General features: G+C 40.7%; 1 protein-coding gene across 3 annotated transcripts in view; it reads right to left on the reverse strand.

The window, feature by feature from the left end:
- The window catches only part of ulk1a (unc-51 like autophagy activating kinase 1a), a 145,817-nt gene extending 130,076 nt beyond the window's left edge, over positions 1 to 15,741 (reverse strand). For all 3 annotated transcript variants that reach the window (XM_060931266.1, XM_060931265.1, XM_060931268.1), the window contains exons 1-3: positions 15,335 to 15,741; positions 11,657 to 11,749; positions 11,525 to 11,566 (exon numbers count right to left, since the gene is read on the reverse strand). In XM_060931266.1, coding sequence (XP_060787249.1) covers positions 11,525 to 11,566; positions 11,657 to 11,749; positions 15,335 to 15,424 — 225 coding nt within the window. In that variant the 5' untranslated portion in view covers positions 15,425 to 15,741. The remainder of the gene's footprint in view (positions 1 to 11,524; positions 11,567 to 11,656; positions 11,750 to 15,334) is intronic.
- Between the last annotated feature and the right edge of the window lie 2,321 nt (positions 15,742 to 18,062).

Below are 18,062 nucleotides of genomic sequence, written 5' to 3' on the forward strand. Positions count from 1 at the left end.
AACAGAGGGACAAGAGGAGAAGGAAAGGAAATGAATCAGATACAATCTCATAAACTTATGAACTTATAATTTACTGTATCTTTTGTTAATTGTGTTATACCCGTTTTCGGGATTAGGCATATATATATATATATATATATATATATATATATATATATATATATATACACACAGTGGTGCTTGAAAGTTTGTGAACCCTTTAGAATTTTCTATATTTCTGCATAAATATGACCTAAAACATCATCAGATTTTCACACAAGTCCTAAAAGTAGATAAAGAGAACCCAGTTAAACAAATGAGACAAAAATATTATACTTGATCATTTATTTATTGAGGAAAATGATCCAATATTACATATCTGTAAGTGGCAAAAGTATATGAACCTCTAGGATTAGCAGTTAATTTGAAGGTGAAATTAGAGTCAGGTGTTTTCAATCAATGGGATGGCAATCAGGTGTGAGTGGGCGCCCTGTTTTATTTAAAGAACAGGGATCTATCAAAGTCTGATCTTCACAACACATGTTTGTGGAAGTGTATCATAGCACGAACAAAGGAGATTTCTGAGGACCTCAGAAAAAGCGTTGTTGATGCTCATCAGGCTGGAAAAGGTTACAAAACCATCTCTAAAGAGTTCGGACTCCACCAATCCACAGTCAGACAGATTGTGTACAAATGGAGGAAATTCAAGACCATTGTTACCCTCCCCAGGAGTGGTCAACCAACAAAGATCACTCCAAGAGCAAGACGTGTAATAGTCGGTGAGATCACAAAGGACCCCAGGGTAACTTCTAAACAACTGAAGACCTCTCTCACATTAACATTAGCCAATGTTCATGAGTCCACCATCAGGAGAACACCGAACAACAATGGTGTGCATGGCAGGGTTGCAAGGAGAAAGTCACTGCTCTCTAAAAACAACATTTATGCTCGCCTGCAGTTTGCTAAAGATCACGTGGACAAGCCAGAAGGCAACTGGAAAAAATGTTTTGTGGACGGGTGAGACCCAAATAGAACTTTTTGGTTTAAATGAGAAGTGTTTTGTTTGGAGAAAGGAAAACATTGCATTCCAGCATAAGAACCTTATCCCATCTGTGAAACATGGTGGTGGTAGTATCATGGTTTGAGCCTGTTTTGCTGCATCTGGGCCAGGACGGCTTGCCATCAATGATGGAACAATGAATTCTGAATTATACCAGTGAATTCTAAAGGAAAATGTCAGGACATCTGTCCATGAACTGAATCTCAAGAGAAGGTGGGTCATGCAGCAAGACAACGACCCTAAGCACACAAGTCGTTCTACCAAAGAACGGTTAAAGAAGAATAAAGTTAATGTTTTGGAATGGCCAAGTCAAAGTCCTGACCTTAATCCAATGGAAATGTTGTGGAAGGACCTGAAGTGAGCAGTTCATGTGAGGAAACCCACCAACATCCCAGAGTTGAAGCTGTTCTGTACGGAGGAACGGGCTAAAATTCCTCCAAGCCGGTGTGCAGGACTGATCAACAGGTACCGCAAACGTTTAGTTGCAGTTATTGCTGCACAAGGGGGTCACACCAGATACTGAAAGCAAAGGTTCACATAATTTTGCCACTCACAGATATGTAATATTGGATCATTTTCCTCAGTAAATAAATGACCAAGTATAATATTTTTGTCTCATTTGTTTAACTGGGTTCTCTTTATCTACTTTTAGGACTTGTGTGAAAATCTGATGATGTTTTAGGTCATATTTATGCAGAAATATAGAAAATTCTAAAGGGTTCACAAACTTTCAAGCACCACTGTAGAGGCGGCAGCATTGTGCTGTAAGAATGTAAGAGTGCAATAATCGCGTGCAGTACGGTGTGTTCTGACTGGCTGAGAGCAGCAGAGAATCAGAATCAGAACCATGTTTATTGGTCAAGTATGTTCACACACAAGGTCAAAATCAAGGTCAAGGTCACCAAAAAGGTCAAAATCGTTTTTTTCACGATATCTTCCTTCATATTCATCATAAGTGCTACCTGGCGAGGTTTGTTCTTCCTGGCAACACTTGTTTTATTATTGCTGCTGTCTTGGCCAGGTCTCCCTTGTAAAAGAGATCCTTGATCTCAATGCGACTAACCTGGTTAAATAAAGGCTAAATAAAAATATTGCCTGCTGTCAGATGTCTGAGCATCACTGAACTAAGGTGAATATAAAATATTTGTAATAATACAGTGTGTTTTAACATGGTTTTATATTTATTACAAACATCATAGTGAGAAGAACACTTCAGGAAACAGCAGAGCATTCCCTCCAGGTTAGGTCTGTGTTTAAGAGCACGAAAACACACTACCTGTGCTTTTTCGATTGTCTATCCATCCAGTACTAAAGGTTCTCGTTGTGCTGTGTCTGGTACCGCCTACTGATTCTGCTCATAGCTGATTCAATAAAGACAGAATTGTAAAATAAAGTTTGCGTGTGTGTGTTGTTCCTGTTGTATTTCTTATCAAATGTTTCATTTCTCAAAATGTGGACGTTAGTTAGTGAACCTGATCTCATGAAAAATGCTATGAAATTAAAGTATAAGAAACTTCTTAATCGGTACAATTCAAAAAATACTTGCACAATCAACTATATCAGTTCTATACCGGGTATAGATCAGCGTTTCTCAACCTTTTTTCAGTCACGGCACCCTTCAGAAGTCTGCAAATTCTCAAGGCACCCGCATATAAAATATACACAGTCACGCTGACCATACGCTGACCCCGGCAGTGACGTTGTGACATGGGAAAGGGGGCCGTGAGACAAATTTTGATGATGCATGAGGCGGCGATGATCTGCATTCGTGTAACTATCGTTTTTTAGAATTTTAATTCATTTTATTTATTTCAAATGTTAGAATATATAATTTTTTGGCGGCACCCCTAACGAAGCCAGACGACACCCTGGTTGAGAAAGGCTGTTATAAATCACGCATTAACACACGCAACATGCAAGTCCTTGTTCAAGTTTCATCCTTATTAATAACGTTATTACAATTGTGCAACTGTTTTAGCAAAACTAACTCTATTCAAACAGTGCCAGCATTAAACAAGCTCATTAAACTGTAATCCGTCTTCATTAGAGGAATGGAGTGCCTTCGGAGAGCTGAGAAAGGCTCAGGCTTTGTTTAATACGCTCATTCTTCTAGACAGAACAGCAGGCAGTACGGGGATATGTGTGTGTGTGTGTGTGTATATATATATATATATATATATATATATATATATATATATATATATATATATACACATATACACACACACACACAGTACCAGTCAAAAGTTTGGAAACGCCCTCTAATTCAGTGGTTTTTCACTATTTTAAAATTTTCTGAATTGTAGATTAATACTAAAGTCATCAACATTATGAAGAAATATATATGGAATTATTTGGTAAACAAAAAAGTGTTACACCAGAATATGTTTTATATTTTAGACTCTTCAAAGTGGGCAGCATGGTGGTGGTGTAGTGGTTAGCGCTGTCGCCTCACAGCAAGAAGGTCCGGGTTCGAGCCCCGTGGCCGGCAAGGGCCTTTCTGTGCGGAGTTTGCATGTTCTCCCCGTGTCCGCGTGGGTTTCCTCCGGGTGCTCCGGTTTCCCCCACAGTCCAAAGACATGCAGGTTAGGTTAACTGGTGACTCTAAATTGAGCGTAGGTGTGAATGTGAGTGTGAATGGTTGTCTGTGTCTATGTGTCAGCCCTGTGATGACCTGGCGACTTGTCCAGGGTGTACCCCGCCTTTCGCCCGTAGTCAGCTGGGATAGGCTCCAGCTTGCCTGCGACCCTGTAGAACAGGATAAAGCGGCTAGAGATAATGAGATGAGATGAGATTCTTCAAAGTAGGCACCTTTTGCTTAGATGACAGCTTTGCACATCTTGGCATTTTCTCAGTCAGCTTTACGAGGTAGTCACCTGGAATGGCTTTCAGTTTACAGCTGTGCCTTGTCAAGAGTTAATTTCTTGAATTTCTTGACCTCTTAATGTGTTTGAGACCATCAGTTGTGTTGTGAAGAGGTAGAGTTGGTATACAGTGAATGGCCCTATTTGAGTACTGTTCTAATCCATATTATGCCAAGAACTACTCAACTAAGTAAAGAAAAACGACAGTCCATCATTACTTTAAGAAATGAAGGTCAGTCAGTCCGAAAAATTTCAAGAACTTTGAAAGTACCCCCAGGTGCAGTCACAAAGACCATCAAACGTTATGATGAAACTGGCTCTCATCAGGACCGCCCCAGGAAAGGAAGACCTAGGGTTACCTCTGTTGCACAGGATAAGTTCATCAGAGTTACCAACCTCAGAAACCACAAGTTAACAGCACCCCAGATAAGAGCCCACCTAAATGCTTCACAGAGTTCAAGTAGCACACACATCTCAACATCAACTGTTCAGAGAAGACTGCGTGAATCTGGACTTTATGGTCGAATTGCTCCAAAGAAGCAATTTCTAAGGAAGAACAACAAGAGGAAGAGAATAGCTTGGGCCAAGGAACACAAGGAATGGACATTAGACCAGTGGAAATCTGTCCTTTGGTCTGATGAGTCCAAATTTGAGATTTTTGGTTCCAATCGCCATGCCTTTGTAAGGCGCAGAAAAGGTGAGTGGATGGTTCCTACATGTGTGGTTCCCACAGTGAAGTATGGAGGAGGAAGTGTGATGGTATGGGGATGCTTTGCTGGTGACACTGTTGGCGATTTATTCAAAATCGAAGCATTCTGCAGTGACATGCCATCCCATCTGGTTTGCGCTTAGTAGGCCCATCATTTGTCTTTCAACAGGACAATGACCCAAAACACACCTCTAGGCTATGTAAGGGCTATTTGACCAAGAAAGAGGGTGATGGAGTGCTTCGTCAGATGACGTGGCCTCCACAATCACCTGATCTAAACCCAACTGAGATGGTTTGGGATGAGTTGGACCGCAGAGTGAAGGCAAAGCAGCCAACAAGTGCTCAGCACCTCTGGGAACTCCTTCAAGACTGTTTCGAGTGATTACCTCATGAAGCTGATTGAGAGAATGTCAAGAGTGTGCAAAGCTGTAATCAAAGCAAAAGGTGCCGACTTTGAAGAATCTAAAATCTAAAACATATTTTGGTTTGATTAGCATTTTCAAGTTTACTAAATGATTCCTTACATGTTGCTGCATAGTCTGGATGACTTCAGTATTAATTTACAATGTAGGAAAAATAAAATAAAATAAAAACATCGAATTTGAAGGTGTTTCCAAACTTTTGACTGGTACTATATATACACACACACACACACACACACACACACACACACACACACAGCAAGCGGCAACCTCCACTCCTGAAAAGTGAAGCCAGTGTGGAAGTGCTAAAATCTGCAGTTCCTCAAATGGCCACTTGAGGCTGGCTCCAAAAGCAAGTCAATTCCCCTAGACCCCCATATGAAAATATCCAACTTTACAGCGGAAACCAGGGGCGTCGTAGTGGGGGGAAAAGGGGGACCGAGTTATCAGGGCCCCAAGTGGGGGGAGGGCCCTTGAGGAGTCTGTAATTTTATTTTACTTTAAAATATCAATACCATTTAAAGATGGGGCAGCACGGTGGTGTAGTGGTTAGCGCTGTCACCTCACAGCAAGAAGGTCTGGGTTCGAGCCCCGTGGCTGGCGAGGGCCTTTCTGTGCGGAGTTTGCATGTTCTCCCCGTGTCTGCGTGGGTTTCCTCCGGGTGCTCCGGTTTCCCCCACAGTCCAAAGACATGCAGGTTAGGTTAACTGGTGACTCTAAATTGAGCGTAGGTGTGAATGTGAGTGTGAATGGTTGTCTGTGTCTATGTGTCAGCCCTGTGATGACCTGGCGACTTGTCCAGGGTGTACCCCGCCTTTCGCCCGTAGTCAGCTGGGATAGGCTCCAGCTTGCCTGCGACCCTGTAGAACAGGATAAAGCGGCTAGAGATAATGAGATGAGATGAGAATGAGATGAGACCATTTAAAGATCACAATATATGTTGCTAACTAATGTAAATGTAATGTTTTGGGTAAATAAATCGTTTGATTAATGGATTGAATTGTGTGTCCTAGCCTACATATAGTGTCTGGGGCCAGGCCCCCCCACCCACCCTTTGCACGAAATGGTTTAGTCCGCTTTCACCGGGCTTTTTAACTAGGCGCATTTAACGTAGCGTTCATTCTGCTGAAGCAGCACTGCGCATTGTAGGCTATCTGTGCTATGGAAGATGATGCACAAGAAAACAAAATCCGGTTTTCAGAAACGAAAAGAGAGGCAGGAAAGAGACAAGAAAAGAAATGAGGGAAAGCAACTGCTCAAAACTTCTTTCCCAAGAAAGGTGAGCCCAAATGTGAAAGCAAATAGCCTACATTAAATGAACACCCGCGGTTATAAATGCTTCAATACCACCGCGATGGTCAGTGCTAAAAACTGCACAACACAAAATTAGAAATAACATGATGCCTTTTTTCTCTGCATTGCAATAGTATACTAATTGAAAATTAAATTAATATTTATTATTGGGCCATAACATAATTAGGCTAATAGCTGGGGTATAAATTCCAGTGTTTAGCACTTTGTGGAAGCCTGTTTTCTTTTTGCCCTTTTTAAAATGAAAAATGACAAGGGAGTCAAGTTTTGTTTACCTTTCATTCGAAAGGAAGTATTTTGTTAATATAGAAATCTGGAAATGGCATTTTTCTTTTATGTAATAAATAAGCTACTTGATAAAAATCTGTTCTCTTTAGCCCAATGCAAAGGTGCTCAATTTTCATGCAGGCCTATTATGTTTGGTGACCTTTGGCGGCATTTACTGTTACAACTTTTAATCATTCTGCAAATAAAACAAAGATTCAGTGAAGTATTGTGTGATTAGGGTTTTTTATTCATTTAAGAGTTGTTAGATTAATGTGTGGCTACATAACTGACTGGACTGGTAGTACGCATAGGGCCCAGAATTTGGTGTTACGCCCCTGGCGGAAACAAACGTTTACAGCCTGGTACGGAAAAAAAAAAAAAACAGTTTCGGTCTCTATAGCTAGTTTCCCCTTTCATGACAACTGTATACAGGGTGAATTTTTATATAATTCAACATTTTAAATTATACTGAGCCATACATTTATGCATAATTAGGGGCGGGGCTGATTTGAGGGACAGCTGTGTTTGTTAGCCACTAGCTGGCATTACCTCAGAACCAGTGGCAGCTGGTAGTCTTTCAAACAGGGGAGGCTGGTCGGTTACGATATTTCCAGATTTTAAAAGAAAAAACATATGAATTTTGCCCATACTCTTGCCTCTGATCTGGCTGATTGTTGGCAGGGTCACAAACTGTGAAATAACAGGTTCTTTTGGCCCATTAGCCTACTGTCCAATATACATGATGGTGGTGTTGGGGGGAGGGGTATATTTTAACATTTTTATATTTTAAAATTGTGGCATGTTGTTTAAAAATTGATCATTATTGAAAGCAGCTCTTTGTCAGGAACCTCAGCAGTAACAGCAGAGTGTTCTGGAATAGGCACAAGCACTGACCTTGGGGAGCCAAACATAGAGCTGGGTGCCACACATTTCATTCAATGACACTTTCCCTATATTTTACTTATTTTGACTGAGAAATGTTTTACTGACAATTTTGATAACCCTTCACTTTTAATCCAGGTCTGTAGTGTGAAATGTTCTCAGCTGTGTTTTTGTTTAAAAATGTTTTCCAAATTGTAGCTGTGTTTAATTCATATCCAGAGAAATATATATTCCAATATAATATACTCAGCATAAACATTTTAAATAGATTCTATATTTTCGGTCCATCCATGACATATTACTAAAGTAGCCCATTTACTGTTGTTGATGTGGGTCACTTGCTGTTAGCCAATTCACTTTCTCGTACCAGGAGAGCTGAAAGGAACGAGTATTATCCCCTACCTTTTTCACCACGTCAATTTGAGGCGTTGGTCTACCCTGCTCTTTAATTTTAATTTTTTCCTCGAAAGGAAGACTGGCAAATGGCTTCGCCAAAATTAAATCAGCAATGCTTGGCATCCGTGCGCAGCTTTCTTGCTAGCTGACTAGCCCCCTCAAGTTCAAGTTCAGTCACTCAAATAAACAAAATTTCTGGAACTAAGATAGCAAACTTGACAACACTATATTTACAATGAAAATATATACAAACTAAAAAAGCTGGTAGAAACCGTATGTAATGAATGAAATCGAAATGTAAACTGAGCTCTTACAATACACCACAGCACTTGCGAATCCGCATGGGACTGAACTGAGATTCACCGCTGCCTGTCTATATTTGAAACGAGCTGTCAATCAAAGAAAATATCTGGCCGCTTTCACCAATCACCAGTCTCCTCGCGGAAAGCTTTGCCATGTCCCTCCCATGTGAGGCTGGGAGTCCGTAGGCGGGCATTTTCGCAGTATTTGTCCAATAACTGTCTTGCATTTTGAGACTGAAAAGCGCAGAGCTCCCAAATGCCATTGAAGTCCACTGAGGCTGGGAGTCCTTGAGACTCCGTGGGCGGGCGTTTTCGCAGTATTTGTCCAATAATCGTCTTGCATTTTGAGATTGAAAAGCGCATCGCTCCCAAATGCCATTGAAGTGCACTGAGGCTGGGCTGCATCGCGCTGTCAGGAGGGGGAAAAACTCACGCACACATTAAAGTTATAAGGGAATGATTTCGCACTGTAGTTGGGTTGAGCACATATATTTCTATGATTCTGGATCTGAAATAGCAATGTTATAAGGTCGGCTATAACATAAGCCTAGCACAATTCATCCTACACGATGTTCGTCATTTTTAGAGAAGCCTGAGCCTCCCTCGTTGTCTTAGAGCAATCACCCGTGCTCAGAACTCAAGCCAAATTCACTGCAGGTGATGGATTTATGTAAATTTATGCAGCCGGTGATTATTTTTTGTAAACCGGCCGTTGAGGTTCTGGTCTGTATCTTATGGAGCGGCTTCTTTTAGTTTAGCCAGTAGCTTGTTGACTAGATTGCACAGCTAGTTTGTGAGCTTCGAAGTTAATAAACGTGTTCCAGCCGGACTATTCCAGCAGCCAGGCTTCACTATCTCCGCCCCTTTCTCCATTTACGGACTAGCCGGGAGTTAGGCGGAGTCAGGTGCTGCCAAGATGGCGATGCCTGTAACCTCCTTATTTGAGTTTCAAACCCGCTCTTCAGAAATCCTACGAGTTACGTCATAGAGGTTTTGTCCATTATTTTTACAGTCTGTGGTATACAGTGTGGAGTGGCGTCTCTCAGCCGGGAGAGTCGGTTTCCTCCCTCTGATCCGCCCACACACAGCTTACTAATAGCTACCTACCTTTCCTGGTGATCTAAGCCACTGTAATGAGGTAAAGTGGATAATTTAGAGGTGTCTAATATCAAACCTGATCTTCAGTTCAAAGTTTAAGAGTGTCGGCTTCTGAGTCTACTGAGCTGGCTATGAGAACAACACATCAGAGCATGAAGAGGAAATTGTTTCCATCAACCATCTGCCACCTGAGAAATCAACACTGAGTGTCTCCGAAGCCCTGCTGTTCCCTTCCCACATCCGAGACATTAATACAAAAGGCCAGTGGATTCACAAAACAGGCCACAGGTATCAAGACACTGCATCACTCGACTAGCTAAAGTGCAATACAACAACTTAATTCTTTTTGCTTCCTAAAATAATCCACAACGACAGATTCACAAAATGCCTTCCCAGAATGACAATTTTTTGCAGCAGATGAATATAAATGTTCTGTCACAAACATACGATGCATATCAATAGATTAAACTTTCAACACTTTAACCACACCCACCTCTTGACTACACTATTTGAATAAGATCGATATGTAATTAACACTTTAAAGGTCACAGGCAAGGGTCGGAGGTGGAACGGACAATATCAGCTTTATTTTCTAGAAGAACGACCCAAAAAGTGAATTCAAACTTCCTGGTGTCTAATTTGCACCCTAAAATTGAATAAAACGGTTAAAATATAATGGTTTGGGCAAGTTCCGAAGGTTTGTTCACATCTCACTTATGCGCACTTTTACCGCCAGGAAACAGTCGTCATGACGTCATTTAAGCCAAACAGACTGGGAGCAGTTCTGTGTTTACTTGCGAACCAAGCACACGTGTACGGACTTTGGTCGTGAGAGGTTGTGTAAAATGTCTGAAAGCGAGAGCGATTTTGAAGTAGGAACTCTCCAAATTGAATACTGAGAGGTGAAACCATACATGTATGAACCTATGGCCGTTGCGAAGCAACCGGTGAATGTGGCTCACTGGTTTGACCGTGCGGCCTCGGAATTGGACAGCGACTTGGTCGACTCTGATCGCGGTGACCCCAGACCTCAACAAGACTCGCGCCCAAACGATTTATCCTGGTAGTTATGATAAATTCCTACTTTCGTTATAATTCTAAATAAGAGCCCTTTTGAAGAATAATTAAACCACCGTCCCTAGCGGATATAGGTAATGATTACTGGACAGTGCACTGGTAGGCCACATTAGCCTGCCATCCGCGGCATTATACTATTTATAGCCGACTCTAAGCGAGGAAATCTCCCTTTGTCTCATTTCCACAATGATTGTACAGGATCCCTCAGGATTCTTGACTTGTCAATTGCAAGCAAAAGTAAAAATGTTTACCTCCAATCTTCTCCTTTTTGCTTGAGCGTTGCTGCTCCATTTCTTCTTTGACTGCTCGATTTTATGTTCGAATTTTGTCGGAACAGTGTCAGGTTTGAGCCTTCTATGTCCGACACTGACACCTAAACTCTCCAACAGATGGGGATTCTTCAAAAAGTGATCGGAGCACAGAGCGGCATATTTACCCGGCTGCCAACCCTTTCGCTTCATACGCACAATCCACTCTCTCCGCCTCTTCTCCTCTCTTGGAAAAAGGTAAAAACTTCTTCCTGAACCGGTCCCGTTGTTACAGTTCACTGCACAACAATAAGGCATGGTTTTTCTTTGGAAATTCCCGAACGCACGCCTGCACTCAAGCCGAACGGCAATGCAAATAAACGGAAGTGGACTCAACTCAAGCGATTTGTTTGTCTTGAATGACGTCACGCGCCGAGTGGTGACGAAAATCGCCGAGCAGAAATTCGCCGCGATCAGCGCTTATTCTAACTTATTTTAATTATTACTTATTAACAATACTTCTTGGGACCAGAAGAAAATTACAGAGGGTTTTTTAACATATAAAGTTTCAAATGTGCATAAATTTAAAACCTTTGCCTGTGATGACCTTTAAATGCATCGAGCGAAGCCCAATTCATGGCTTATGGGTAGTGTAGTAATGTAGGAGCGCAGTAATCTGTAAGCTGTAGAGATGTTTAGAAAATGACCTGTGTTACTGTACCATGTTGTCACATACCGTGTGTTTAGAATTCATATAGCATTTACAACACTCATGACCTGGACACCAAATCTGCTTCAAACCAACATCCTAATATCATAAGCATCATGAGCATGATCTTTTCTCAACTGTTCAGACTTAAACCCTTCTTAAAAAAAAAAAATCATACTCACATTTAATTTCCTACATACCTGAAAATCCAGTAAGCCAACGATGTTTTCATGTTTCAGCTCCTGGCAGACAGGCAGAAAGACATCAAGAGGTGAACGAATGGATAACAGAGATGAGAGAGTAAGGCAGTAACGATGCTGCATTATGCCCACCTTTAATATTTTGATCTCTTTCCCCAGGAGCGACTGCGACTTGGCCAAATTCTTCTTATTTATGCACTTCACAGCAACTTCAAACTCATGTCTCTGTTCAGTAGAAAAACATTTTTCAGGTTACATTCTGCGCTCAGCTAGAAACAAAAAAAAAACGATGGCAGACTCTCAACCATTAATGCAACATTCAGGAGATTGCTTCTGAGCACTTGCTCGACTTCTTTTGGTTTTTGGGGTGTGCTGATATAGGAAAATAATCGACGATGGGCAGGTGTGATGCGGCCTGAGTAACTGTTACCACCACATAGATGATTATTTTCCTGTAACAGCATGTCCAGAAGCGGTTTATTCCTCTTACAACACAATCATTTCATTAAGTGAAGAGTGATTTTTTTATTTATTTATTTATTTATAATACTGACACTGGAGACTCCTTCCATGAATGATAAATAAACATCTCTTTACAGAAAACTGCACCATATCAACAATGACAATGATTCTTCCTTGTTAAGAATAGACTTGTTGTTATATTATTATTATTATATAATTGTTTAACATTTATTAATGTATTTAATTAACTATGTAAGCTCATTTCTGCCACTTGTAAAAAAAAATAAAAATAAAAAGATGTCACATCGTATAATTATGATAACATCTTGAAATTATGACCTTATATCTCATCATTATATACAGTATAAATGTTATTTACCAGCTGGGAGGTCCGTATGGTGAAATACCGTGACCGAGGTCTTGAAAGTACTGAGCGAGGCCCTCTGGGCCGAGGTCAGTATTCAAGGCCGAGGTCACGGTATTTCACCATACGGACCGACCTTAAGCTGGTAAATAATATATTTATTTTTTTCTTTACCAAATTCTAACAGAAAACGAGAGCGCCCGAAAGGGAAAACCGAGCCAAGCCGAGGCGAGCCACCATTTGGAATCCTCATTCACGGCTGTGATGCAAATTGCTTCCTCCTCGGTATACAAGTGCACTTCCATGGCAGGAAAAAAAACTACATTTTGCCGCCTATGTAGTCCCCTATTTATACAAAACTGAGTCATTTGGGATTCAGCCATGTTTCTGCTTGGCGTTAGCAACAGTTAGATGTTTTTAGCTTTCTCCTGAAATGTTTTCTTTTATTTCTTCTTCCTCAGGGTAGTAAAACTCGCTTTCGCTGTGAACACTGTCGTTATCGCTATCCATGCTGTAAAATTAATGCTATTCTCCTGAGAAATGCTGGCAAAAATTGCTACCATGTTTGTTGCTGTTGTTGTGAACGAGCGAGTTGCCAGAGGTCCATAACCGGGGTCCGTACTGTAGGATACGGACCCGCTCGCCAGCCAATCAGAGCGCAGGATTTGGACCGCGAAAAAATAAGAAATCTTAAGTCATACTTATGAGATGCGAAGGCATAATTAAGAGAAACTACACTGTGCCAAAACCCCAAGAATCCGGAAATATCTTTGTAAATTCTTTCAAGAATCTGGAATTTTTTTTGACAATACCATGACCAGAGAATACCAAACATGCATTTCATCATATATGGGTCAAAATCTGAAATATCTGGGCAAAATAATCTCTGGAATCTGGGGTATTTTGTCCAGTGTTAAGTCATAATTATGAGATACTAAGTCATAACTTTGAGATACTAAGTCAAATTTATGAGATACTAATTAATAATTATGAGATATTAAGTCAATGTTATGAGATACTAAGTCACAATTACAAGATACTAAGTCACAATTGACATACTAAGTCACAGTTATGAGATACTAAGTCATAAATATAAGATACTAAGTCATAAATATGAGATACTAAGTCACAGTTATGAGATACTAAGTCATAAATATGCGATACTAAGTCACAATTACAAGATACTAAGTCATAATTGACATACTAAATCATAGTTATGAGATACTGTCATAAATATGAGATACGAAATCACAATTACGAGATACTAAGTCATAATTATGAGATACTAAGTCACAGTTATGAGATACTAAGTCCTAAATATGAGATACTAAGTCACAATTATGAGATACTAAGTCACAATTACGAGATACTAAGTCATAATTGACATACTAAGTCACAGTTATGAGATACTAAGTCATAAGTATGAGATACTAAGTCACAGTTATGAGATACTAAGTCATAATTATGAGATACTAAGTCATAATTGAGATACTAAGTCACAGTTATGAGATACTAAGTCATAAATATGAGATACTAAGTCACAATTATGAGATACTAAGTCAATTACGAGATACTAAGTCATAATTGACATACTAAGTCACAGTTATGAGATACTAAGTCATAAGTATGAGATACTAAGTCATAAATATGAGATACTAAGTCATAATTGAGATACTAAGTCACAGTTATGAGATACTAAGTCACAATTATGAGATACTAAGTCACATTTACGAGATACTAAGTCATAATTGAGATACTAAGTCACAGTTATGAGATACTAAGTCATAAATATGAGATACTAAGTCACAATTATGAGATACTAAGTCAATTACGAGATACTAAGTCATAATTGACATACTAAGTCACAGTTATGAGATACTAAGTCATAAGTATGAGATACTAAGTCATAAATATGAGATACTAAGTCACAGTTATGAGATACTAAGTCACAATTATGAGATACTAAGTCACATTTACGAGATACTAAGTCATAATTGACATACTAAGTCACAGTTATGAGATACTAAGTCATAAATATGAGATACTAAGTCATAATTATGAGATACTAAGGCAAAGTTATGAGATACTAAATCATTAATTATTATTATTATTGGGCGGCACGGTGGCGTAGTGGTTAGCGCTGTCGCCTCACAGCAAGAAGGTCCGGGTTCGAGCCCCGGGGCCGGCAAGGGCCTTTCTGTGCAGAGTTTGCATGTTCTCCCCGTGTCCGCGTGGGTTTCCTCCGGGTGCTCCGGTTTCCCCCACAGTCCAAAGACATGCAGGTTAGGTTAACTGGTGACTCTAAATTGACCGTAGGTGTGAATGTGAGTGTGAATGGTTGTCTGTGTCTATGTGTCAGCCCTGTGATGACCTGGCGACTTGTCCAGGGTGTACCCCGCCTTTCGCCCGTAGTCAGCTGGGATAGGCTCCAGCTTGCCTGCGACCCTGTAGAAGGATAAAGCGGCTAGAGATAATGACATGAGATGAAATTATTATTATTATTATAAACCTTAATAAACGTCCATAACGAATAGTTTATAGAGAGGTATAGTAAAATAAAGTGATAATTAATTGTCATTAATCAGTCGTATCTCAGCAGTATCCCGTGAAGTATCGCGAGATTTGGAGAACACACTCAGTACCATAGACGAGTGCACAGACGCGATGCAGATGAGCACGACGACTCTGTATGACAACAAAGCCATGTTCGCTATCTAGTTAGTAAATGATCATGTCTAAGAGTGCACAAAAGTAACCGATTATGTATTTAATTAACGCACTAATTAATTACTGAAACTTGAACATCATGTTTATTTACTCTGATCATCACATTTATTCTTATAATCACATTTACTCTCTCTCTCTCTCTCTCTCTTATTCAGTGACAAACTCAGAGTAATCAGCTGTGACCAGACTACCCGACAGAGACATGAACACGGCTGCATCCAGTCGTTAATAAGCGGTGGTTATAAGGTGCTCATTACCTCTTTGTGCCTTCCTCTGAACACCACCGCGAACGCACCGTGCCCGATCAGGTCCTTCCTGTTGAACTCGAACTTTCCGACACTCTCCATCGGTAAACCAGTGAGAAACACACAGAAACACCGAGCCCAGCTCTCCAGGCTTCTTCATAATAAACTGTCAGGGTGAAATCTCATCATGCTGCAGACACTTCAGAAAAACAACAACACACAAACAATGCGAATAGTGCCAACAATTAAAAAAGTTACAAAATAAACAACGCACTTCAAAACAACCTTTATACTATAATCTGCTTTAATGTTTATTCTCTCCCTCTCTCTCTTTCTTTCTCTCTCTCTCTCTGTTCCCGGGGTCACCGGCTGCTTGTTTTGTTTTCCAGCTTCGCCCACCTGCTCAGAACCAATACGGTCGCGTCCCAAACTGCACACTAAACCCTACACCCTACACCCTTATCTTCCTTTCTTTAGTCCACTTTGTTTTGTGTGCTATTTTTAGACGTGCCCATACCTTAAATACCAAATGACTACCTTTTAAACATGTAGGGGACTCTATAGTCTGAAGAAAACATCAATTTATACCCTACTTCATGCTACAATGGACTAGTTAGTGCAACGCTATTTCGGATACGGCCCTGTTAAGCGCTGCGCATGCGCACATTACATTACATACAGTGGCGCTTGAAAGTTTGTGAACCCTTTCGAATTTTCTATATATTTCTGCATAAATATGACCGAAAACATCATCAGATTTTCACACAAGTCCTAAAAGTAGATAAAAGAGAACCCAGTTAAACAAATGAGACAAAAATATTACACTTGGTCATTTATTTACTGAGGAAAATATTACTTATCTGTGAGTGGCAAAAGTATGTGAACCTCTAGGATTAGCAGTTAATTTGAAGGTGAAATTAGAGTCAGGGGTTTTCAATCAGGTGTGAGTGGGCACCCTGTTTTATTTAAAGAACAGGGATCTATCAAAGTCTGATCTTCACAACACATGTTTGTGGAAGTGTATCATGGCACGAACAAAGGAGATTTCTGAGGACCTCAGAAAAAGCGTTGTTGATGTTCATCAGGCTGGAAAAGGTTACAAAACCATCTCTAAAGAGTTTGGACTCCACCAATCCACAGTCAGACAGATTGTGTACGAATGGAGGGAATTCAAGACCATTGTTACCCTCTCCAGGAGTGGTCGACCAACAAAGATCACTCCGAGAGCAAGGCGTGTAATAGTCGGCGAGGTCACAAAGGACCCCAGGGTAACTTCTAAGCAATTGAAGGCCTCTCTCACATTGGCTAATGTTCATGAGTCCACCATCAGGAGAATACTGAACAACAATGGTGTGCATGGCAGGGCTGCAAGAAGAAAGCCACTGCTCTCCAAAAAGAACATTGCTGCTTGTCTGCAGTTTGCTAAAGATCACGTGGACAAGCCAGAAGGCTATTGGAAAAATGTTTTGTGGACGGATGAGACCAAAATAGAACTTTTTGGTTTAAATGAGAAGTGTTATGTTTGGAGAAAGGAAAACACTGCATTCCAGCATAAGAACCTTATCCCATCTGTGAAACATGGTGGTGGTAGTATCATGGTTTGGGCCTGTTATGCTGCATCTGGGCCAGGACGGCTTGCCATCATTGATGGAACAATGAATTCTGAATTATACCAGCGAATTCTAAAGGAAAATATCAGGACATCTGTCCATGAACTGAATCTCAAGAGAAGGTGGGTCATGCAGCAAGACAACGACCCTAAGCACACAAGTCGTTCTACCAAAGAATGGTTAAAGAAGAATAAAGTTAATGTTTTGGAATGGGCAAGTCAAAGTCCTGACCTCAATCCAATGGAAATGTTGTGGAAGGACCTGAAGCGAGCAGTTCATGTGAGGAAACCCACCAACATCCCAGAGTTGAAGCTGTTCTGTATGGAGGAATGGGCTAAAATTCCTCCAAGCTGGTGTGCAGGACTGATCAACAGTTACCGCAAACGTTTAGCTGCAGTTATTGCTGCACAAGGGGATCACACCAGATACTGAAAGCAAAGGTTCACATACTTTTGCCACTTACAGATATGTAATATTGGATCATTTTCCTCAATAAATAAATGACCAAGTATAATATTTTTTGTCTCATTTGTTTAACTGGGTTCTCTTTATCTACTTTTAGGACTTGTGTGAAAATCTGATGTTTTAATTTTTGCAGAAATATAGATAATTCTAAAGGGTTCACAAACTTTCAAGCACCACTGTACATACACAAGCGACTGCTAAGATAACATTGCTCCGCCCTTACACATACACACACACACACACACACACGAGTATCCGAAGGCGCCAGACACACACATTTAAATAAACAGCTGACAAAGTCCCCCCCACACACATATTTATAGCACCTTTATAAACAGTTGAACACGAGAATAGTTTTGGGAATCTTATCTCATCTCATTACCTCTAGCCGCTTTATCCTTCTACAGGGTCGCAGGCAAGCTGGAGCCTATCCCAGCTGACTACGGGCGAAAGGTGGGGTACACCCTGGACAAGTCGCCAGGTCATCACAGGGCTGACACATAGACACAGACAACCATTCACTCACATTCACACCTACGGTCAATTTAGAGTCACCAGTTAACCTAACCTGCATGTCTTTGGACTGTGGGGGAAACCGGAGGACCCGGAGGAAACCCACGCGGACACAGGGAGAACATGCAGACTCCACACAGAAAGGCCCTCGC

Source organism: Neoarius graeffei, chromosome 10 (genome assembly GCF_027579695.1).
Source record: "Neoarius graeffei isolate fNeoGra1 chromosome 10, fNeoGra1.pri, whole genome shotgun sequence".
Taxonomy (NCBI): domain Eukaryota; kingdom Metazoa; phylum Chordata; class Actinopteri; order Siluriformes; family Ariidae; genus Neoarius; species Neoarius graeffei.